The 18,163-nt window shown below is 45.1% G+C and overlaps 1 protein-coding gene across 3 annotated transcripts in view; it reads right to left on the bottom strand.

The window, feature by feature from the left end:
* The window catches only part of LOC134346677 (uncharacterized), a 51,810-nt gene extending 38,345 nt beyond the window's left edge, over positions 1–13,465 (bottom strand). Inside the window, exons 1-2 of one of the 3 annotated variants that reach the window (XM_063048174.1) lie at positions 12,761–13,465; positions 3,606–3,908 (exon numbers count right to left, since the gene is read on the bottom strand). In XM_063048174.1, the coding sequence (XP_062904244.1) occupies positions 3,606–3,908; positions 12,761–12,878 (421 nt within the window). In that variant the 5' untranslated portion in view covers positions 12,879–13,465. The remainder of the gene's footprint in view (positions 1–3,605; positions 3,909–12,760) is intronic. The other 2 variants (XM_063048172.1, XM_063048173.1) reach the window with 2 other exon arrangements.
* Between the last annotated feature and the right edge of the window lie 4,698 nt (positions 13,466–18,163).

The following is an 18,163-nucleotide window of genomic DNA, read 5'->3' as shown; positions in this document are numbered from 1 at the left end:
ATAAACTAAACAGAAGCAAAAATAGACGGTGAGATACCCATCTCGAGAAATAGTGTTATAACGTGGATTTTATATTACTCAATTTTTAAAATTCATTTATTCATTCCTTTTTCCCCGCCTAAATGAGAATATATACATGGGAGGAATACACAGGAAATCATTTCTGTGTAATGGACATCGTTTTTTTTAAACTTACTTTTATAGGTACTGCAGTAGGGGCCCTCAACCCACATGTAGGTGGGGCTATCCCCCACGGCTAGACTTTTCTTCTAGCCCAACCCAGGGTCATCTAGAGACCCCAGCCTTGGAACCACACCTTTGTTACCCTTTTTTGAAAATTCACTTTTCTTGGTTCTTATTTGTTCAGGGAGTAGATTGATTAAGCTATATTCTGCAAATTTCAATGATATACTAACAGATAAATGAGAGTAAGACCATATATTTTGGTATATACCTCAAGAATGGTTGAAAAGAGATATAAATATTTAATGAATGTACTGCTGGTGGCTGGTAAAAAGACCCTTACCAGAAAATGGTTATCTCAGGAGAGCCCAACTTTAAATATATGGATGGAAATTACAATGGACATTTACAAAATGGAGAAGATAGGTTCTTGATTAGAAACATGGAAAACCTACAGCACAATGCAGGCCCTTCGGCCCACAGAGTTGTACTGAACATGCCCTTACCTTAGAAATTACTAGCCCTCTATTTTACTAAGCTCCATGTAACTATCTAAAAGTCTCTTAAAAGACCCTATCATATCCGCCTCCACCAACATTGCTGGCAGCCCATTCCATGCACTCACCACTCTCTGAGTAAAAAACTTACCTCTGACATCTCCTCTGTACTTACTTCCCAGTACCTTAAACCTATGCCCTCTTGTGGCAACCATTTCAGCCATGGGAAAAAGCCTCTGACTATGCACACGATCAATGCCTCTCATCATCTTATACTCCTCTATCAGGTCACCTCTCATCCTCCGTCGCTCCAAGGAGAAAAGTCCGATTTCACTCAACCTATTCTCATAAGGAATGCTCCCCAATCCAGGGAACATCCTTGTAAATCTCCTCTGCACCCTTGCTATGGCTTCCACATCCTTCCTATAGTGAGGCGACTGGAACTGAGCTCAGTACTCCAAGTGGGGTCTGACCAGGGTCCTATATAGCTGCAACATTACCTCTTGGCTCCTAAATTCAATTCCACGATTGATGAAGGCCAATACACCGTATGTCTTCTTAACCACAGAGTCACCCTGCACAGCTGCTTTGAGCGTCCTATGGACTCGGACCCCAAGATCCCTCTGATCCTCCACACTGCCAAGAGTCTTACCATTTTATATTCTGCCATCATATTTGACCAACCAAAATGAACCACTTCACATTTATCTGGGTTGAACTCCATCTGCCACTTCTTAGCCCAGTTTTGCATCCTATCAATGTCCCACTGTAACCTCTGACAGCCCTCCACACTATCTACAACATCTCCAACCTTTGTGTCATCAGCAAACTTACTAACCCATCCCTCCACTTCCTCATCCAGGTCATCCAGAACAGATCCCTGAGGCACTCCACTGGTGACCAACCTCCATGCAGAATATGACCCGCCCACAACCACTCTTTGCCTTCTGTGGGCAAGCCAGTTCTGGATCCACAAAGCAATGTCCCCTTGGATCCCATGCCTCCTTACTTTCTCAATAAGCCTGGCGTAGGCTACCTTATCAAATGCCTTGCTGAAATCCATATACACTACATCTACTGCTCTTCCTCCATCAATGTGTTCAGTCACGTCCTCAAAAAATTCAATCAGGCTCGCAAGGCACGACCTGCCCTTGACAAAACCATGCTGACTACTCCTAATCATATTATACCTCTCCAAATGTTCATAAATCCTGCCTCTCAGGATCTTCTCCATCAACTTACCAACCACTGAGGTAAGACTCACTGGTCTATAATTTCCTGGGCTATCTCTACTCCCTTTCTTGAATAAAGGAACAACATCCAAAACCGTCCAATCCTCCGGAACCTCTCCCATCCCCATTGATGAAGCAAATATCATCACCAGAGGCTCAGCAATTTCCTCCCTCACCTCCCAGAGCAGCCTGGGGTACATCTCATCCGGTCCCGGCGACTTATCCAACTTGATGCTTTCCAAAAGCTCCAGCACATCCTCTTTCTTAATATCTACATGCTCAAGCTTTTCAGTCTGCTGCAAGTCAGCACTACAATCACCAAGATCCTTTTCCACAGTGAATACTGAAGTAAAGTATTCATTAAGTACCTCTGCTATTTCCTCCAGTTCCATACACACTTTCCCACTGTCACACTTGATAGGTCCTATTCTTTCACGTCTTATCCTCTTGCTCTTCACATACTTGTAGAATACCTTGGGATTTTCTTTAATCCTGCCCGCCAAGGCCTTCTCATGGCCCCTTCTGGCTCTCCTAATTTCTTTCTTAAGCTCCTACCTATTAGCCTCATAATCTTCTAGATCTCTAACATTACCTAGCTCTCTGAACGTTTTGTAAGCTTTTCTTTTCTTCTTGACTAGATTTATTACAGCCTTTGTACACCACAGTTCTCGTACCCTACCATAACTTCCCTGTCTCATTGGAACGTACCTATGCAGAACTCCACACAAATATCCCCTGAATATTTGCCACATTTCTTCCATACTTTTCCCTGAGAACGTCTGTTTCCAATTTAAGCCTCCAATTTCCTGCCTGGTAGCCTCAAAATTCCCCTTACTCCAATTAAACAATTTTCTAACATGTCTGTTCCTATCTCTCTCCAATGCTACTGTAAAAGGGATAGAATTATGATCACTATCTCCAAAATGCTCTCCCACTGAGAGATCTGACACCTGACCAGGTTCATTTCCCAATACCAAATCAAGTACAGCCTCTCCTCTTGTAGGCCTATCTACATATTGCATCAAGAAACCTTCCTGAACACACCTAACAAGCTCCACCCCATCTAAACTCCTTGCTCTAGGGAGATGCCAATCGATATTTGGGAAATGAAAATCTCCCATCACGACAACTCTGTTATTATTACACCTTTCCAAGATCTGTTTCCCTACCTGCTCCTCTATATCCCTGTTAATATTGGGTGGTCTATAAAAAACACCCAGTAAAGTTATTGACCCTTTCTTGTTCCTAACCTCCACCCACAGAGACTCCGTAGACAATCCCTCCATGGCGTCCACCTTTTCTGCAGCCAATCTAATCAACAGTGCCACACCCCCACCTCTTTCCCATGTAGGTTATGGGAGAAGCAGGAGAGTGGAGTCGAGAGGAAAATGGGTCAGTCATGGTGAAATGGGAGAGCAGACTCAATGGGCTGAATGGCCTATTTCTGCTCCTATATCTTATGGAAATCCAGAGTAACACTCACATACCTGAACTCAGCGGGTCAGGCTGCAGTTAAGGACAGGAATGAACAGTCAACGTTTCAAGCTGAGACCCTTCATCAGTATCATTCCTCTCCATAGATGCTGTCTGATGTGCAGAATTCCTGCAGCAATTTGTGTTTGTTCATGAGAACTTGTCCAAGCTGAACAGCATCCAACCGTACTATAAATGCTCAGTGACACAAGCTACTCACCAAAGATTCGCAATTCTATTTTTCTCCGCTCCTGACCATCAATGCTGACAGTATAATTTCCCTGGTCACTTGTCTTTAAATTGCTTAATAATAAATCTCCAGTGGACAGATTAAAAATCAAATCTTTAAAATGTTTGTTTGGTTTCACTTCTGGGTGGTTTGGTCCAACATCCAAAATGGTGAACTCGGTTCCATTGCTGCTGGTGAACTCCCACACAACTTCACGACCGTGGAGATCAGCACTGTTTCCAGACTCCAACAAAACATTCGAACCAAGGGCACCCTGAACTTGCATCGTTTTAGCTGGGCATTAAGGAAGGAAAAAAAAAAATCAATTAAGTTGCATCCTTGAAAAGGGTGAAATGTGGGCAGGGGTCAAGGCAAGGTGATAAATGAAGTAGACATAAGAACTCCTCTCAATAAGGGGCATTTGCACTAGACACAGGTCTAAAATTAAAACAGAAAATATTGGACGTGTTCAACAGGTCAAGCAGCATCAGAGGTAGTGCCGGATTAACCTAGTAGCAAAAGTAGCATATGCTACTGGCCCCACAGTAAATGCTTGCAAGCTGCAGTCTGGTGAAATCGACATCTCACTGTATTCTCACAACGATCTGGCAACGTTGTTGTTTTCATGTCGGGGGAGCTGCATGCTGCATGGTATGTGTGTGCAGGCTTGTGTTGGTTCCTTGCTGTGTTGTGGTGACCTTTGTGCTATCTCCCATGCTCCCAAGCCACTACAGCATGTGCTGTTACGCTGCTGGAGGGTACGCCACTGACTTTGATTGTGCGCTATGTTCTGCCAGCTGGACCAGTTAACAGATTTGTGAAGTTTTTGGATATGGAAGGGCATAGTGCTGAACAGCTCGCTCATAGTTTACTTGACTTTTTAAGGGAAAATGACATTGATAGAAAAGACTGCCGTGGTCAAAGTTATGACAATGCCAGCAACATGAGTGGCAAGTATAGCGGCTTACAATCACGAATTAAAGAGCTGAATGAGTGTGCAGATTACATTCCATGTTTTGCACATTCACTAATTTGGTTGGAAAATGTGCTGCTGAATGTTGTCAAGAAGCATTAATTTTCTTTCAATTTGTAGAAAGCCTGTACATATTTTTTTCTGCTTCTACTTATCGGTGGGATCTCCTTTCTGCTGCATTATCTGATGGTGGTGCTCATTTGCCCATTGTGAAAAGAATGTCAGATACTTTATTGTTGCCAAACAATTGATACTAGAGCAATTATCACAGCGACATTTGATTCTGCACTTTGCGCTCCCTGGAGTACAAATCGATAGTAAATAGTAAAAATTTAAATTATGAATCATAAATAGAAAATAGAAAAGGGAACGTAAGCTTGTGCAAAAAACTGAGAGGTAGGTCCGGATATTTGGAGGGTACAGCCCAGATTTGGGTCAGGATCCGTTCAGCAGTCTTATCACAGTTGGAAAGAAGCTGTTCCCAAATCTGGCCGTACGAGTCTTCAAGCTCCTGAGTCTTCTCCCGGAGGGAAGACGGACAAAAAGTGTGTTGGCTGGATGGGTCGTGTCCTTGATTATCTTGGCAGCACTGCTCCGACAGCGTGCGGTGTAAAGTGAGTCCAAGGACAGAAGATTGGTTTGTGTGATGTGCTGGGCTGTGTTCACGATCTTCTGCAGCTTCTTCTGGTCTTGGACAGGACAACTTCCATACCAGGTTGTGATACACCTTAGAAGAATGCTTTCTATGGTGCATCTATAAAAATTAGTGAGGGTTTTAGGGGACAGGCCAAATTTCTTTAGCTTTCTCAGGAAGTAAAGGTGCTGGTGGGCCATCTTGGCAGTGAACTCTGCTTGGTTGGACCAAGTCAGGTCATTTGTGATATTGACCCCGAGGATCTTAAAGCTTTTGACCTGTTCCACTTGCGCACCACCGATGTAAATAGGGTTGTGCGGGCCGCTACTCCTTCTGAAGTCAACAACCAATTCCTTCGTCTTGCTGACGTTGAGGGATAGGTTATTGTCTTCACACCATGCCACCAGGTTCTTAATTTCCTCTCTGTACTCAAACTCATCATTACCCAAGATATGGCCTACAATTGTGGTGTCATCAGCAAACTTATATATTGAGTTCGATTGGAACTTGGCTGCACAATCATGGGTGTACAGTGAGTACAGCAGGGGGCTAAGTACACAGCCTTGTGGGGCACCGGTGCTCAGAGTAATTGTAGAGAAGAGCTTGTCCCCTATTTTTACAGCCTGGGTCCTGTCTGTGAGGAAGTTGAAGATCCAGCTGCAGATCTGAGTGCTAAGACCTAGGTTCCAGAGCTTAGGGATCAGTTTATTTGGAATGATGGTATTAAAGGCAGAGCTGTAATCAATAAAAAGGAGCCTTACATATACGTCTGTTCTACAAATGTTCCAAAGAGGAATGTAGGGCCAGAGAGATGGCATCTGCTGTTGACCTGTTGCTCCAGTAGGCGAATTGCAAAGCGTCGAGGTTGAACAGTAGGCTGTGGTTGATGTGTGCCATAACCAATCGCTCAAAGCACTTCATCGCAATTGATGTCAGAGCCACAGGTCGATAGTCATTTGGGCATGCCACCTTGCTCTTCTTCGGCACCGGGATCATCGTTGCCTTCTTAAAACACAAGGGGATCTTAGACTGAAGCAAGGAGCAGTTGAAGATGTCAGCAAATATTCCAGCTAGCTCACTTGCACAGGCCCAGAGAACCTGTCCTGGGACGCCATCTGGGCCCGTCGCCTTCCTTGGATTTATCTTCAGGAAGGCCCTTCTAACATCCTCCTCTGTGATGATGAATCTCGATGTCACCAGGTCCGGTTCATCCGGAGGGAGCGGGATGCTCCTTTTTGAATCTTGCATAGAATACGTTAAGTTCATCAGGAAGAGAAGTGCCACAGTTATTGATATTCCCAGCCTTTTCTTTGTGCCCAGTGATCTCATTTAGACCCTGCCATAGTCTACCGACATCCCTCTGGTTAGCCTGGGCTTCCAACTTGGTTTGATATTGCCTCTTGGCGCCCTTAATGGCTTTCCGGAGTTCACGCCTGGATTCCGTGTAGCGACTGGCATCCCCGGACCTAAAAGCTGCAGCTCTAGCCTTCAAAAGGGACTTGACCTCATAATTCATCCAAGGTTTCCAGTTAGGGAATACCCGGATCGTCTTGCGAGACACACAGTCCTCCATGCATTTCCAAATAAAGTCTGTGACAGCTGAGGCATACTCATCGAGGTTAGCTGCCGAGTCCTTGAATACTAACCAGTCCACCGATTCAAAACAGTCACGGAGGACCTCATCCGTTTCCTCCGTCCATCGCGACACTACTTTTGACACCGTGACCTCCCGGTTCAGTTTCTGTTTGTAAGCCGGGAGGAGGAGTACGGCCTAATGGTCCGATTTTCCGAAGTGAGGTCGTGGGACGGAATGGTAGGCATCCTTGACTGCTGTGTAGCAGTGGTTAAGTATATTCGGGCCTCTAGTGGGGCAGGAGACATGTTGGTATAACTTTGGCAGCGCTTTTCTAAGGTTGGCTTGGTTAAAGTCCCCGGCTGTAATGAGCAAAGCCTCCAGATACCTGGTCTCAAGTTCACTTACGTTGGCATACAGTATGTTCAGAGCAGGTGGTCAGCTTGTGCAGATGCAACAAAAGCACTCTTACACAGCTTTTCTGCAATAAAACAAGTCTTGGATGACATTTCAAATAACAATGATCAGAAGGCAGGGTGTTGACAACAGGCTCATGGACTACTTTCAACCATGATGAAGTTGGAAACAGGAATATTGGTCATATTGTGGGATCAAGTATTACAGTGTTTTCAAATGACCAGTGCTTCTTTGCAATCTTCTGGCCAAGACTTGAACACAGCTTGTGCACTCTATGAATCCTTGCATGGATATATTCAAGCTATGCAGTCTACTTTTTTAGACATTGAGCAAAAAGCCAAGGATCTGACTAAGTGTGAAGATTATCAACAGCAAACTTGAAGAAAACACAAGCAAAATCGCGCGTATGATGATTTCAGTAGTTCCAGCACTCTTGATCCACTTATTGAATCTCAAACGCCTTCTCAGAAGTTTAAAAGCTGAACATTTTTTGCCATTATTGACAGCTTGCTTTCTGCCCTGTCAAAAAGGCAGAAAGCTTATCTAAAGGTGAATGGTGTTTTTGAATTCCTTCATCAGTTACCATTGTTTACACCTGAAGAGATTGTAAAGAGGTCATCAAATCTTATTAAATCATATCCGGAAGATCTGGAAGAAAGTCTTGATGAAGAATTTGTGTAGCTTACTGAACTGTTGAAAACTGATCTTGCTTCTCATATTGGCACCAAACAAGACCTTGTAGAGTTACGGTTGTACCGTTTGATAACTGACAATTCTTTGGAGTCATGTTTTCCAAATGTAGAAAATGCCTTGTGCATCTATTTGTCACTCATGGTGACCAAATGCAGTGGAGAACGCTCATTTTCAAAACTGAAAAGGATTAAAAATGCACTAAGGAGCACTATGGGTCAAAACAGATTGAACAATCTCACTCTAATGAGCATTGAACATGAACTTCTGCGTGATATAGACATTTCCAGTATCATCAACAAATTTGCTCATGCTAAACCTAGATAACATAACTTTTAAATTGTAGTTTTGTTATTTTTGACATTTGAAATTGATACCTATGTGTAAGTAATACTACTACTGAAGTGTCAGACATTCATCGTATTATCTGGCTGTATATCAAATGAGAAAAATTAATTACTTTACTATGCAAGTAAATAATTTATGTTTTAATACTTATGTGCATTTTTTAAAAATTTAGGGCCCTGCACTAGCTTAATCCGGCCCTGATGAGAGGAGAGTGAAAGAGTTCAGTTTGAGATCAATGACCTTGACACACAACTGCTGAAAATCAACCTCCTGAAAACTTTTCCTCCCATCACCTCCCTGCTGTTGTTTCTCTCCCCAGCCCCATCTCTTCCGTTTACGTCAGATCGATTCCCCTACCCACTCACCCACCCAACCCAACCACCAATGCAGTCTGACCCGCTGAGTCTTTGCAACTTCTTCACTACAGCCTTGTTTGAAGGCGACCCTCTCCGCCATGAACAGGTATTTGGTGTCCCTATCCCAGACCCTTCCACACCTTCGGGACACTTTCTTCGCCGGCTGCAATGGTCCTACCCGTTATTTCATCCTCCGTCGGATTCACGCCTGCAATCGCTGTTTTTTTGACTTTGTCATATTAGGCAAAGATCGCAAGATCCTACATCTGCAGACCCCAGAGCCTGCTGGCCCCGATGCTAGCAGGCATGAACTTCAGATTGCGGCCTCTGCCATTGATCTCGCCGGCTTCAACACCTCAGGGCATATTCAAAACCCGGACTCCAGCAACGACCATGGACACCTTCAAAGTGATTGCACAACCACCAACTGCGACGCCAGCCTTGAACTCCAGGCCGGGTCTTTATGTGCTGCTATTGTGACTCTCGTCTCCCCTTCCCCCACCACCAATTTACAACCCCGTCTCCCTCAGATCCCACCGTCAACTCCTGGGCCCTCAGAGGCTCCATCTTCCTCTCACCCCAACCCTCCCCTCTCCACTGACACCCCCAGCCTCCCCCCACCCCCTCTGATCCCAGCTCTCATCCGTGCCGGGTCTTTACCATCCCCTCCGACCTTCAACTGTCTCAGGCAGAATGCTCTATCCTCAGTAAGGGCCTCACCTTTGTCCCCCTTCGCCCACACCTCAGCGAGTTCCGCGTTCGCCATGACACGGAACTGTTCTTCCGCTGTCTCCGAGCCTACTTCTTCGGCAAGGACTCTTCCACCCCCACCGATGACCCCTTCTCCCATCTTCAACCCTCCTCCTCTTCATAGACACCCCACTCTGGTCTTCTGCCTGCTCTGGATCTCTTTATTGCTAACTGCCGATGGGACATCAACTGTCTCGACTTCACTGCACCTTGTTCCAATTCCAACCTCACTCCTTCCGAACGCTCTGCTCTCCACTCCCTCTGCACTAATCCTAACCTTACTATTAAACCCGCCGATAAGGGAGGTGCTGTTGTAGTCTGGCACACTAAGATCGTAAGACATAGGAGCAGAATTAGGCCATTCAGCCCATCAAGTCCACTCCACCATTTCACCATGGCTGATCCCTGATAGCTTGATGCCCCAACTAATCAGGAATCCACTTTACATCTGTCCACCAACTTGGACTCCACTGCATCCCACAGATTCATCATTCTTTGGCTAAAAAAATTCCTCTTCACTTCTGTTCTAAAAGGTCGCCCCCCCCCCGCCCAATTTTGAGGCTGTGCTCTTTAGTTCTGGATACTCCCACTAGAGGAAACATCCTCGCCACTTACACCTTATCTAGTCCTTTCAACATTCGATGGGTTTCAATGAGATCCCCGTGCATTTGACCTCTACCTTGCTGAGGCACAGCGACAACTCGCGGATACCTCCTCTTATTTACCCCTCAATCGTGACCTCACTAAGGAGCACCGGGCCATTGTCTCCCACACCATCACCCACTTTATCCGCTCAGGGGATCTCCCGTCCACTGCTACCAACCTTATAGTTCACACACCTCGCACTTCCTGTTTCTACCTCCTACCCAAGATCCACAAACCTGCCTGTCCTGGCCGACCTATTGTCTCAGCTTGCTCCTGCCCCACTGAACTCATTTCTGCATACCTCGACATGGTTTTATCCCCCCTTGTTCAATCCCTTCCTACCTATGTTCATGACACTTCTCACGCTCTTAAACTTTTCGATGATTTTAAGTTCCCTGGCCCCCACCGCTTTATTTTCACCATGGATGTCCAGTCCCTATATACTTCCATCCCCCATCAGGAAGGTCTCAAAGCTCTCCGCTTCTTTTTGGATTCCAGACCTAATCAGTTCCCCTCTACCACCACTCTGCTCCGTCTAGCGGAATTAGTCCTTACTCTTAATAATTTCGCCTTTGGCTCCTCCCACTTTCTCCAAACTAAAGGTGTAGCTATGGGCACCCGCATGGGTCCTAGCTATGCCTGCCTTTTTGTTGGCTTTGTTGAACAATCTATGTTCCGAACCTATTCTGGTATCTGTCCCCCACTTTTCCTTCGCTACATCGACGTCTGCATTGGCGCTGCTTCCTGCACGCATACTGAGCTCGTTGACTTTATTAACTCTGCCTCCAACTTTCACCCTGCCCTCAAGTTTACCTGATCCATTTCTGACACCTCCCTTCCCTTTCTAGATCTTTCTGTCTCTATCTCTGGAGACAGCTTATCTACTGATGTCTACTATAAGCCTACTGACTCTCACAGCTATCTGGACTATTTCTCTTCTCACCCTGTCTCTTGCAAAAATGCCATCCCCTTCTCGCAATTCCTCCGTCTCCGCGGCATCTGCTCTCAGGAAGAGGCTTTTCATTCTAGGACAAGGGAGATGTCCACCTTTTTTTTCAAGAAAGGGGCTTCCCTTCCTCCACCATCAACTCTGCTCTCAAATGCATCTCCCCCATTTCATGCACATCTGCTCTCACTCCATCCTCCCGCCATCCCACTAGGAATAGGGTTCCCCTGGTCCTCACCTACCACCCCAACAGCCTCCGGGTCCAAAAAATAATTCTCCGTAACTTCCGCCACCTCCAACAGGATCCCACCACTAAGCACATCTTTCCCTCCCCTCCTCCAACCTTCCACAGGGATCACTCCCTATGCGACTCCCTTGTCCATTTGTCCCTCCCCACTGATCTCCCTCCTGGCACTTATCCTTGTAAGCAGAACAAGTGCTACACATGCCCTTACACTTCCTCCCTTACCACCATTCAGGGCCCCAGACAGTCCTTCCAGGTGAGGCGACACTTCACCTGTGAGTCAGCTGGGGTGATATACTGCGTCCGGTGCTCCCGATGTGGCCTTCTATATATTGGCGAGACCCGATGCAGACTGGGAGATCATTTCACTGAACACCTACGCTCTGTCCGCCAGAGAAAGCAGGATCTTCCAGTGGCCACACATTTTAATTCCACATCCCATTCCCATTCTGATATGTCTATCCACGGCCTCCTCTACTGTAAAGATGAAGCCACACTCAGGTTGGAGGAACAACACCTTGTATTCTATCCGGGTAGCCTCCAACCTGATGGCATGAACTTTGACTTCTCTAACTTCCGTTAATACCCCACCTCACCCTCGTACCCCATCTGTTATTTATTTTTATACACACATTCTTTCTCTCACTCTCTTTTTTCTCCCTCTGTCCCTCTGAATATATCCCTTGCCCATCCTCTGGGTTCCCCCCCCCCAGTCTTTCTTCCCGGACCTCCTGTCCCATGATCCTCTCATATCCCTTTTGCCTATCACCTGTCCAGCTCTTGGCTCCATCCCTCCCTCTCCTGTCTTCTCCTATCATTTTGGATCTCCCCCTCTCCCTCCCACTTTCAAATCTCTTACTAACTCTTCCTTCAGTTAGTCCTGACGAAGGGTCTCGGCCCGAAACGTCGACTGCACCTCTTCCTAGAGATGCTGCCTGGCCTGCTGCGTTCACCAGCAACTTTGATGTGTGTTGCTTGAATTTTCAGCATCTGCAGCCTTAACTGAACGCCGTAAACTACGCAAGTGGCTTACGCGTAGTGAGTATTTATACTTGTGCGTTAGTGAGTCTGCGTCGCTCGGCAATTCGCGCATATCACGCATGCGCACTCACCTGCCCGCGCAATGCTTCATGGTCATGGTAGTCTCGGGGTGAACAAGACGAGAGCGTCTTTTTTCGTGCGAAATGTGTCCTCCATAATTTCGGAGGTCTGTAAAGCTTTATGGAAAGCTTTGCAGCCAGAATTCCTCCCCAGTCCTTCAGTCGCCCACTGGGAAGCTACTGCAGCGTAGGGTGACTTGCGGACCAATCACAGTTGTTACGTTTGCGTTGCCGCGACGCGAAGTTTGGGAGAGGTGCGCGTCACAGCAACACTATAAACGGCGACGCGTGGACGCAGAATTAGAAACCAGGCTTTCTCTCGAAGTTCTCAAACGTGATGGCAGCAGCTTCCAGGGCCCATAAGGTACGAGCCGTTCTGGATGCCGAGCCACCTCGGCCTCAGCGCTCCTGCGGCGGCACCGAGAATCACCGTGAAGCGCGCTTCCCATTCCCTGAACATTATTTCTTACCTCCAGCGCTGCCCAGCCTTAACAGCGAACAAAAACAAAACGCGAACAAATAATTCATTTGCCGTCTTCTAAACTTCAGCGATCCTTGAAAACTCTGCTCGACCAGCCAACGCCCCATCTAAATGGGGTGGGGACAGGCATTGCGTAAAACCGGGGTAACCCTGTCTGTAAAAATACAATAAATTCAGAAGGTGTTTTATCCCCCCCTGGTGACGTTAAGTTGATTGGGTGGTTCCGGTTGAAGACAATGCCTATACGAAGGCTCCAATGCACAAGATCACAAGAGCTTGCAGAAGGTTGTAGATTTAGCCAAATCTATTAAAAGGACATCTTCAAGAGGTGGTACATCAAGACGGCGGCACGGATCTTTGAAGACCCTCACCATCCAGGACATGCCCTCTTCTCATTACCACCATCAGTGAGGAGGTACAAAAGCCTGAAGACACACACTCAACGTTCAGGCTATGGATCTACCCCAAGGCCATCAGATCTCTGAACGAACAAACCATGAACACTACCACTCTGTTTCTGCTCTATTTTAACACTAATCAGTTAATTGAATTTTTAAAACATATTTCTTATTGTAATTTATAGTATTTTATGCATTGCACTGTAATGCTGCAGCAAATCAAAAAGAAAATTAATGACATATGTCAGTGGTATTAAACCTGATTCTGATTTAAACAGAATTTTTGCAGTTTGTGTGTGTGTGTGTATAAACACTGTACACATATACATACACACATACTATATATATATAGTGCTTATAAAGAAATCACCCCCTCCCCTTGGAAGTCCATGCTTTATTGTTTTACAACATTGAATCACAGTTGATTTGATTTGGCTTTTTTTGACACTGATCAACAGAAAAAGTTTCATGTGAAAGTGAAGACAGTTCTCTACAAAGTGACACACACAAAATGCTGGTGGAACGCAGCAGTCCTATGTGGATGAGTGTGTGCCAACAAAGACTGTACATTCCCAAACCAAAAGCCGTGGATGAGCCAGGAGATACGTCGTCTGCTGAAGACTAGATCTGTGGCATTAAGTCTGGCGACCCAGGCCTATACCAGAAAACCAGGTATGATGTGCGGAGGGCTATTTCAAGGGCAAAGAGACGATTTCAAACGAGGTTGGAGGCAATATCAGATGCACGGCAACTCTGGTAGGATCTGCAAGACATTACTTCCTACAAAGTGAAACCCAATAGCATGAGTGGCAGCAATGCTTCACTACCAGATGAACTCAACGTCCTCTATGCATGCTTTGAAAGAGAGAACACAACTACAACTGTGAAGATCCCTGCTGCACCTAATGATCCTGTAATCTCCGTCTCAGAGGCCGATGTTAAACTATCTTTAAAGAGTGAACCCACGCAAGGCAGAAGGTCCCAACGGAGTACCTGGCAAGGCTCTGAAAACCTGTGCCAACCAACTAGCGGGAGTATTCAAGGACATTTTCAACCTCTCTCTGCTATGGGCGGAAGTTCCCACTTGCTTCAAAAAGGCAGCAATTATACCAGTGCCTAAGAAGAATCATGTGAGCTGCCTTAATGGCTATCGCCCGGTAACACTCACATCAACAGTCAGATGTATCAATATTACAGCGGAATGAGGGAAATAACGGAGGCATGAGATAGGAGTTGGCCAGACTGATTTGAAAAAGAAACACTGGGAGGGATGACAGCAGAGCAGCAACGTCTGGAAGTTCTGGAAGCAATTCACAGGGCACAGGATATAAACATCACAAATAGAAGTATTCAAAAGGCAAGATGACACAACTGTGGCTAACAAGAGAAGTCAAGGCCAACATAAAAGCCAAAGAGAGGGCAGAGAATAGAGCAAAAATTAGTGGGAAGTTAGAGAATTGGGAAGCTTTTGAAAGTCAACAGAAGGCAACTAAAAAAGTCATTAAGAAGGTAAAGATGGAATATGAAAGTAAGCTAGTGAATAATATTAGAGGATACCAAAAGTTTCTTCAGATACACAAAGTGTAAAAGAGAGGTGAAAGTGGATTTCAGACCGCTGGACAAGGAAGTGGTGGATAAACTGAATAAGTATATATTGCATTCATCTTCACAGTGGAAGACATTCACAGTATGCTGGAAGTTCCGGGTGTCAGGGATCACGAAGTGTGTGCAGTCACCATAACTAGCAAGCTTCTTGGGAAACTGAAAGATCTGAAGGCAGATAAGTCACCTGGACCAGATGGTGTACATCTCAGTGTTATGAAAGAAGTGACTGAAGAGATGGTGGAGGAATTAGTGATGACCTTTCAAGAATCACTACATTCTGGAATGGTTCTTGAAGACTGGAAATTTGCAAATGTCACTGCATTTTTCAAGAAGGGAGAGAGGCAGAGGAAAGAAGATTGTAGGCCATTTGGTCTGACCTCAGTGGTTGGGAAGACGTTGGAGTCTATTGTTAAGGATGAGGTGTCAGGGAACTTGGAGGCGCATGATAAAATAGGCCATGGTTTCCTCAAGGGAAAATCTTGCCTGACAATCTGTGAGAATTCTTTGAAGAAATAACAAGCAGGATAGACAAAGGAGAATCACTTGATGTTGTGTACTTGAATTTTCAGAAGGCCTTTGAGAAGGTGTCACACATGAGGCTGCTTAACAGGATACAGGTCCATGATATTACAGGAAAGATTCTGGCATGGATACAGCAGAGGCCGATTGGCAGGAGGCAAGGAGTGGGAATAAAAGGAGCCTTTTCTGATTGGCTGCTGGTGACTAGTGGACTAGTTCCACAGTGGTCTGTGTTGGGACTGATTCTTTTTACATTATATGTCAATATTTGGATGATGGAATTGATGACTTTGTTGCAAAGTTTATGGATGATATGAAGAAAAGTGGAAGGGCAGGAAATTTTGGGGAAGTAGAGAGGCTACAGAAGGACTTACACAGATTAGGGGAATGGGCAATGGCGTGTCAGATGGAATACAGTGTTGGGAAGTGTATCGTCATGCTCTTTGATAGAAGAAATGGAAGGGTTGACTATTTTCAAAATGGAAAGAAAATACATAAAAACTGAGGCACAAAGGGACTTGAGAGTCCCTGTGCAGGATTCCCTGAAGGTTAATTTGCAGATTGAATCTGTGGCGTGGACTAAAATGCAAAAGGAAGGATATAATGTTGAGACTTAATAAAGCACTGGTGATGCCTCATGGAGCATTTTGAGCAGTTTTGGGCCCCTTATGTTAGAAAGGATGTGCTGAAACTGGAGACAGGTCGGAGAGATTCACAAGATGGTTCCAGGATTGAATGGTTTGTCATATGAAGTGTTTGATGGCTCTGGGCCTGTATTCAGTAGAATTCATAAAAATGTAGGGTTACCTCTTTGAAACCTACCAAATGGTGAAAGGCTTTGATAGATTGGATATGGAGATGATTTTTCCTATGGAGGGGAGAGTCTACGACCAGAGGACACAGCCTCAGAATAAGTTGTGCAAAAATGGAAATAAAAAAGTAGTGAAGTAGTGTTCATGGGTTCAATGTCCATTCAGAAATCTGATGGCAGAGGGGAAGAAGCTGTTCTTGAATCATTGATAGTGTGCTTTCATGCTTCTGTACCTCCTTCCTGATAGTAGTAATGAAAACAGGACATGACCTGAGTGATGGGGGTCCTTAATGATAGACGTTGCTTTTTTGAAGCATCACTCCTTGAAGGGGTCCTGGATACTATGGAGGCTGATGGTGACGATGGCGCTTCAGTCTAACTAATGTAAACTGCATGCAGATAAGTAGCAAAATAATAGCATGTGAATTGATGGGATCAGTGAATACTAAGATGGGCTACAGAGAAATAAGCAGAGGTGGAAGAGATTAGACTGCTGTTCTGGGAGATTGCATGTCCCCGATGGACTCAGTAATGCTTGTCTGATGCTATGAGCCTGCGATGCCGCTGCAAGTGAGTTTTTCATTGCACCTGTGCGTACGTCTACTTGTGTATGCGACGATGGATTTGACTTTTGACCTTTGACCGAATGATTGCCGTCTATGTAGTAACAAGTAAGTGACAAGATGCAGTGTGAGATGCACAGAGAAGTAAAAATGTACACAACCGTTTTCTATAATCTGCAGTACACTTTCAAATGGCATTCCGGTCCTCGTGGGGGCAAGCGGAAAGCTGGTGGCAGTACTCTGACGCCTGTACTCTCGGCGGATCTTCCAGGAGTCGCAGTGAAGTACCATACTGTGCAAATGAACAACCGATCATCCTACTAATTTGTAATCCCCAGAAAAGTTGAAGCCTGCTGGCTCCTTCACTGCAGGAATGAGGTTGAAGGGGGAGCTGATGATCCTGAGAATGAAGGGGTGTCAAAGAAAAAGAGACATAACTGTATTGTTCTTGCTGACAACACCCATGCAGCAGAAATGTCGCTTGGTGACTAGGCTATGTATACATTTTTTGTATGACTATTTTTACTGCTATCTGCCTTGTCCTGTGTATGACTATAGGACTATAAGATATAGGAACAGAAATAGGGCAGTCGGCCCATTGAGCCTGCTCTGCCAATCATGGGCTGATCCAATTCTACCAGTTATCTCCACTCCCCTGCCTTCACTCCATACCCCTTGATGCCCTGGCTAATCAAGAACCTACCTATCTCTGCCTTAAATACACCCAATGACTTGGCCTCCACAGCCACTCATGGCAACAAATTCCACAGATTTACCATCCTCTAACTAAAGTAATTTCTCTGCTTCTCAATTCTTAAAGGACGTCCTTCTATCCTGAAGTCGTGCCCTCTTTTCCTAGAATGCCCTACCATGGGAAATAACTTTGCCATATCTAATCTGTTCAGGCCTTTTAACATTCGGAATGTTTCTATGAGATCCCCCCTCATTCTCCTGAACTCCAGGAAATACAGCCCAAGAGCTGCCAGATGCTCCTCATACGGTAACCCTCTCATTCCTGGAATCATTCTCATTAATCTTCTCTAAACCCTCTCCAATGTCAGACTGATGGTGCAAGTTGAGTACTCCTTATCTGAAATGTGTGGGACTAGAAGAATTCCAGAATTTGGATTTTCCAGATTTTGGAATATATAATGAGATAGTTTAGGATCGCCATCATTTTTGACTCTGAATTTATGTGCAACCAGTAAGCAGTCTTTGTCTTACACTTGTTTATCACACATTTGTACGTCACTCTAAAAATTGTTGCATACCATTAATATAATATAACTGTAATGTGTGCAGGATAACAAAAACAGCACAGCAGTATCAGAGAATACCTGAATCAGCTGTTGAACAGCAAACAATGGCAGGATTTCAGTCTCTACCTATGATGCCGTCTTTTCATGAAATGTTTACAGCACACTGTGATTGCATTTGAGTTTTTTTTATAGGTTTTATGTAAGGCATTAAAACAATCAGCATTGTAAACTCATTCT

Source organism: Mobula hypostoma, chromosome 5 (assembly GCF_963921235.1).
Source record: "Mobula hypostoma chromosome 5, sMobHyp1.1, whole genome shotgun sequence".
Taxonomy (NCBI): Eukaryota; Metazoa; Chordata; class Chondrichthyes; order Myliobatiformes; family Myliobatidae; genus Mobula; species Mobula hypostoma.
The sequence above is the reverse complement of the archived record's forward strand: the minus strand, read 5'-3'. Positions and strand labels throughout refer to the sequence as shown.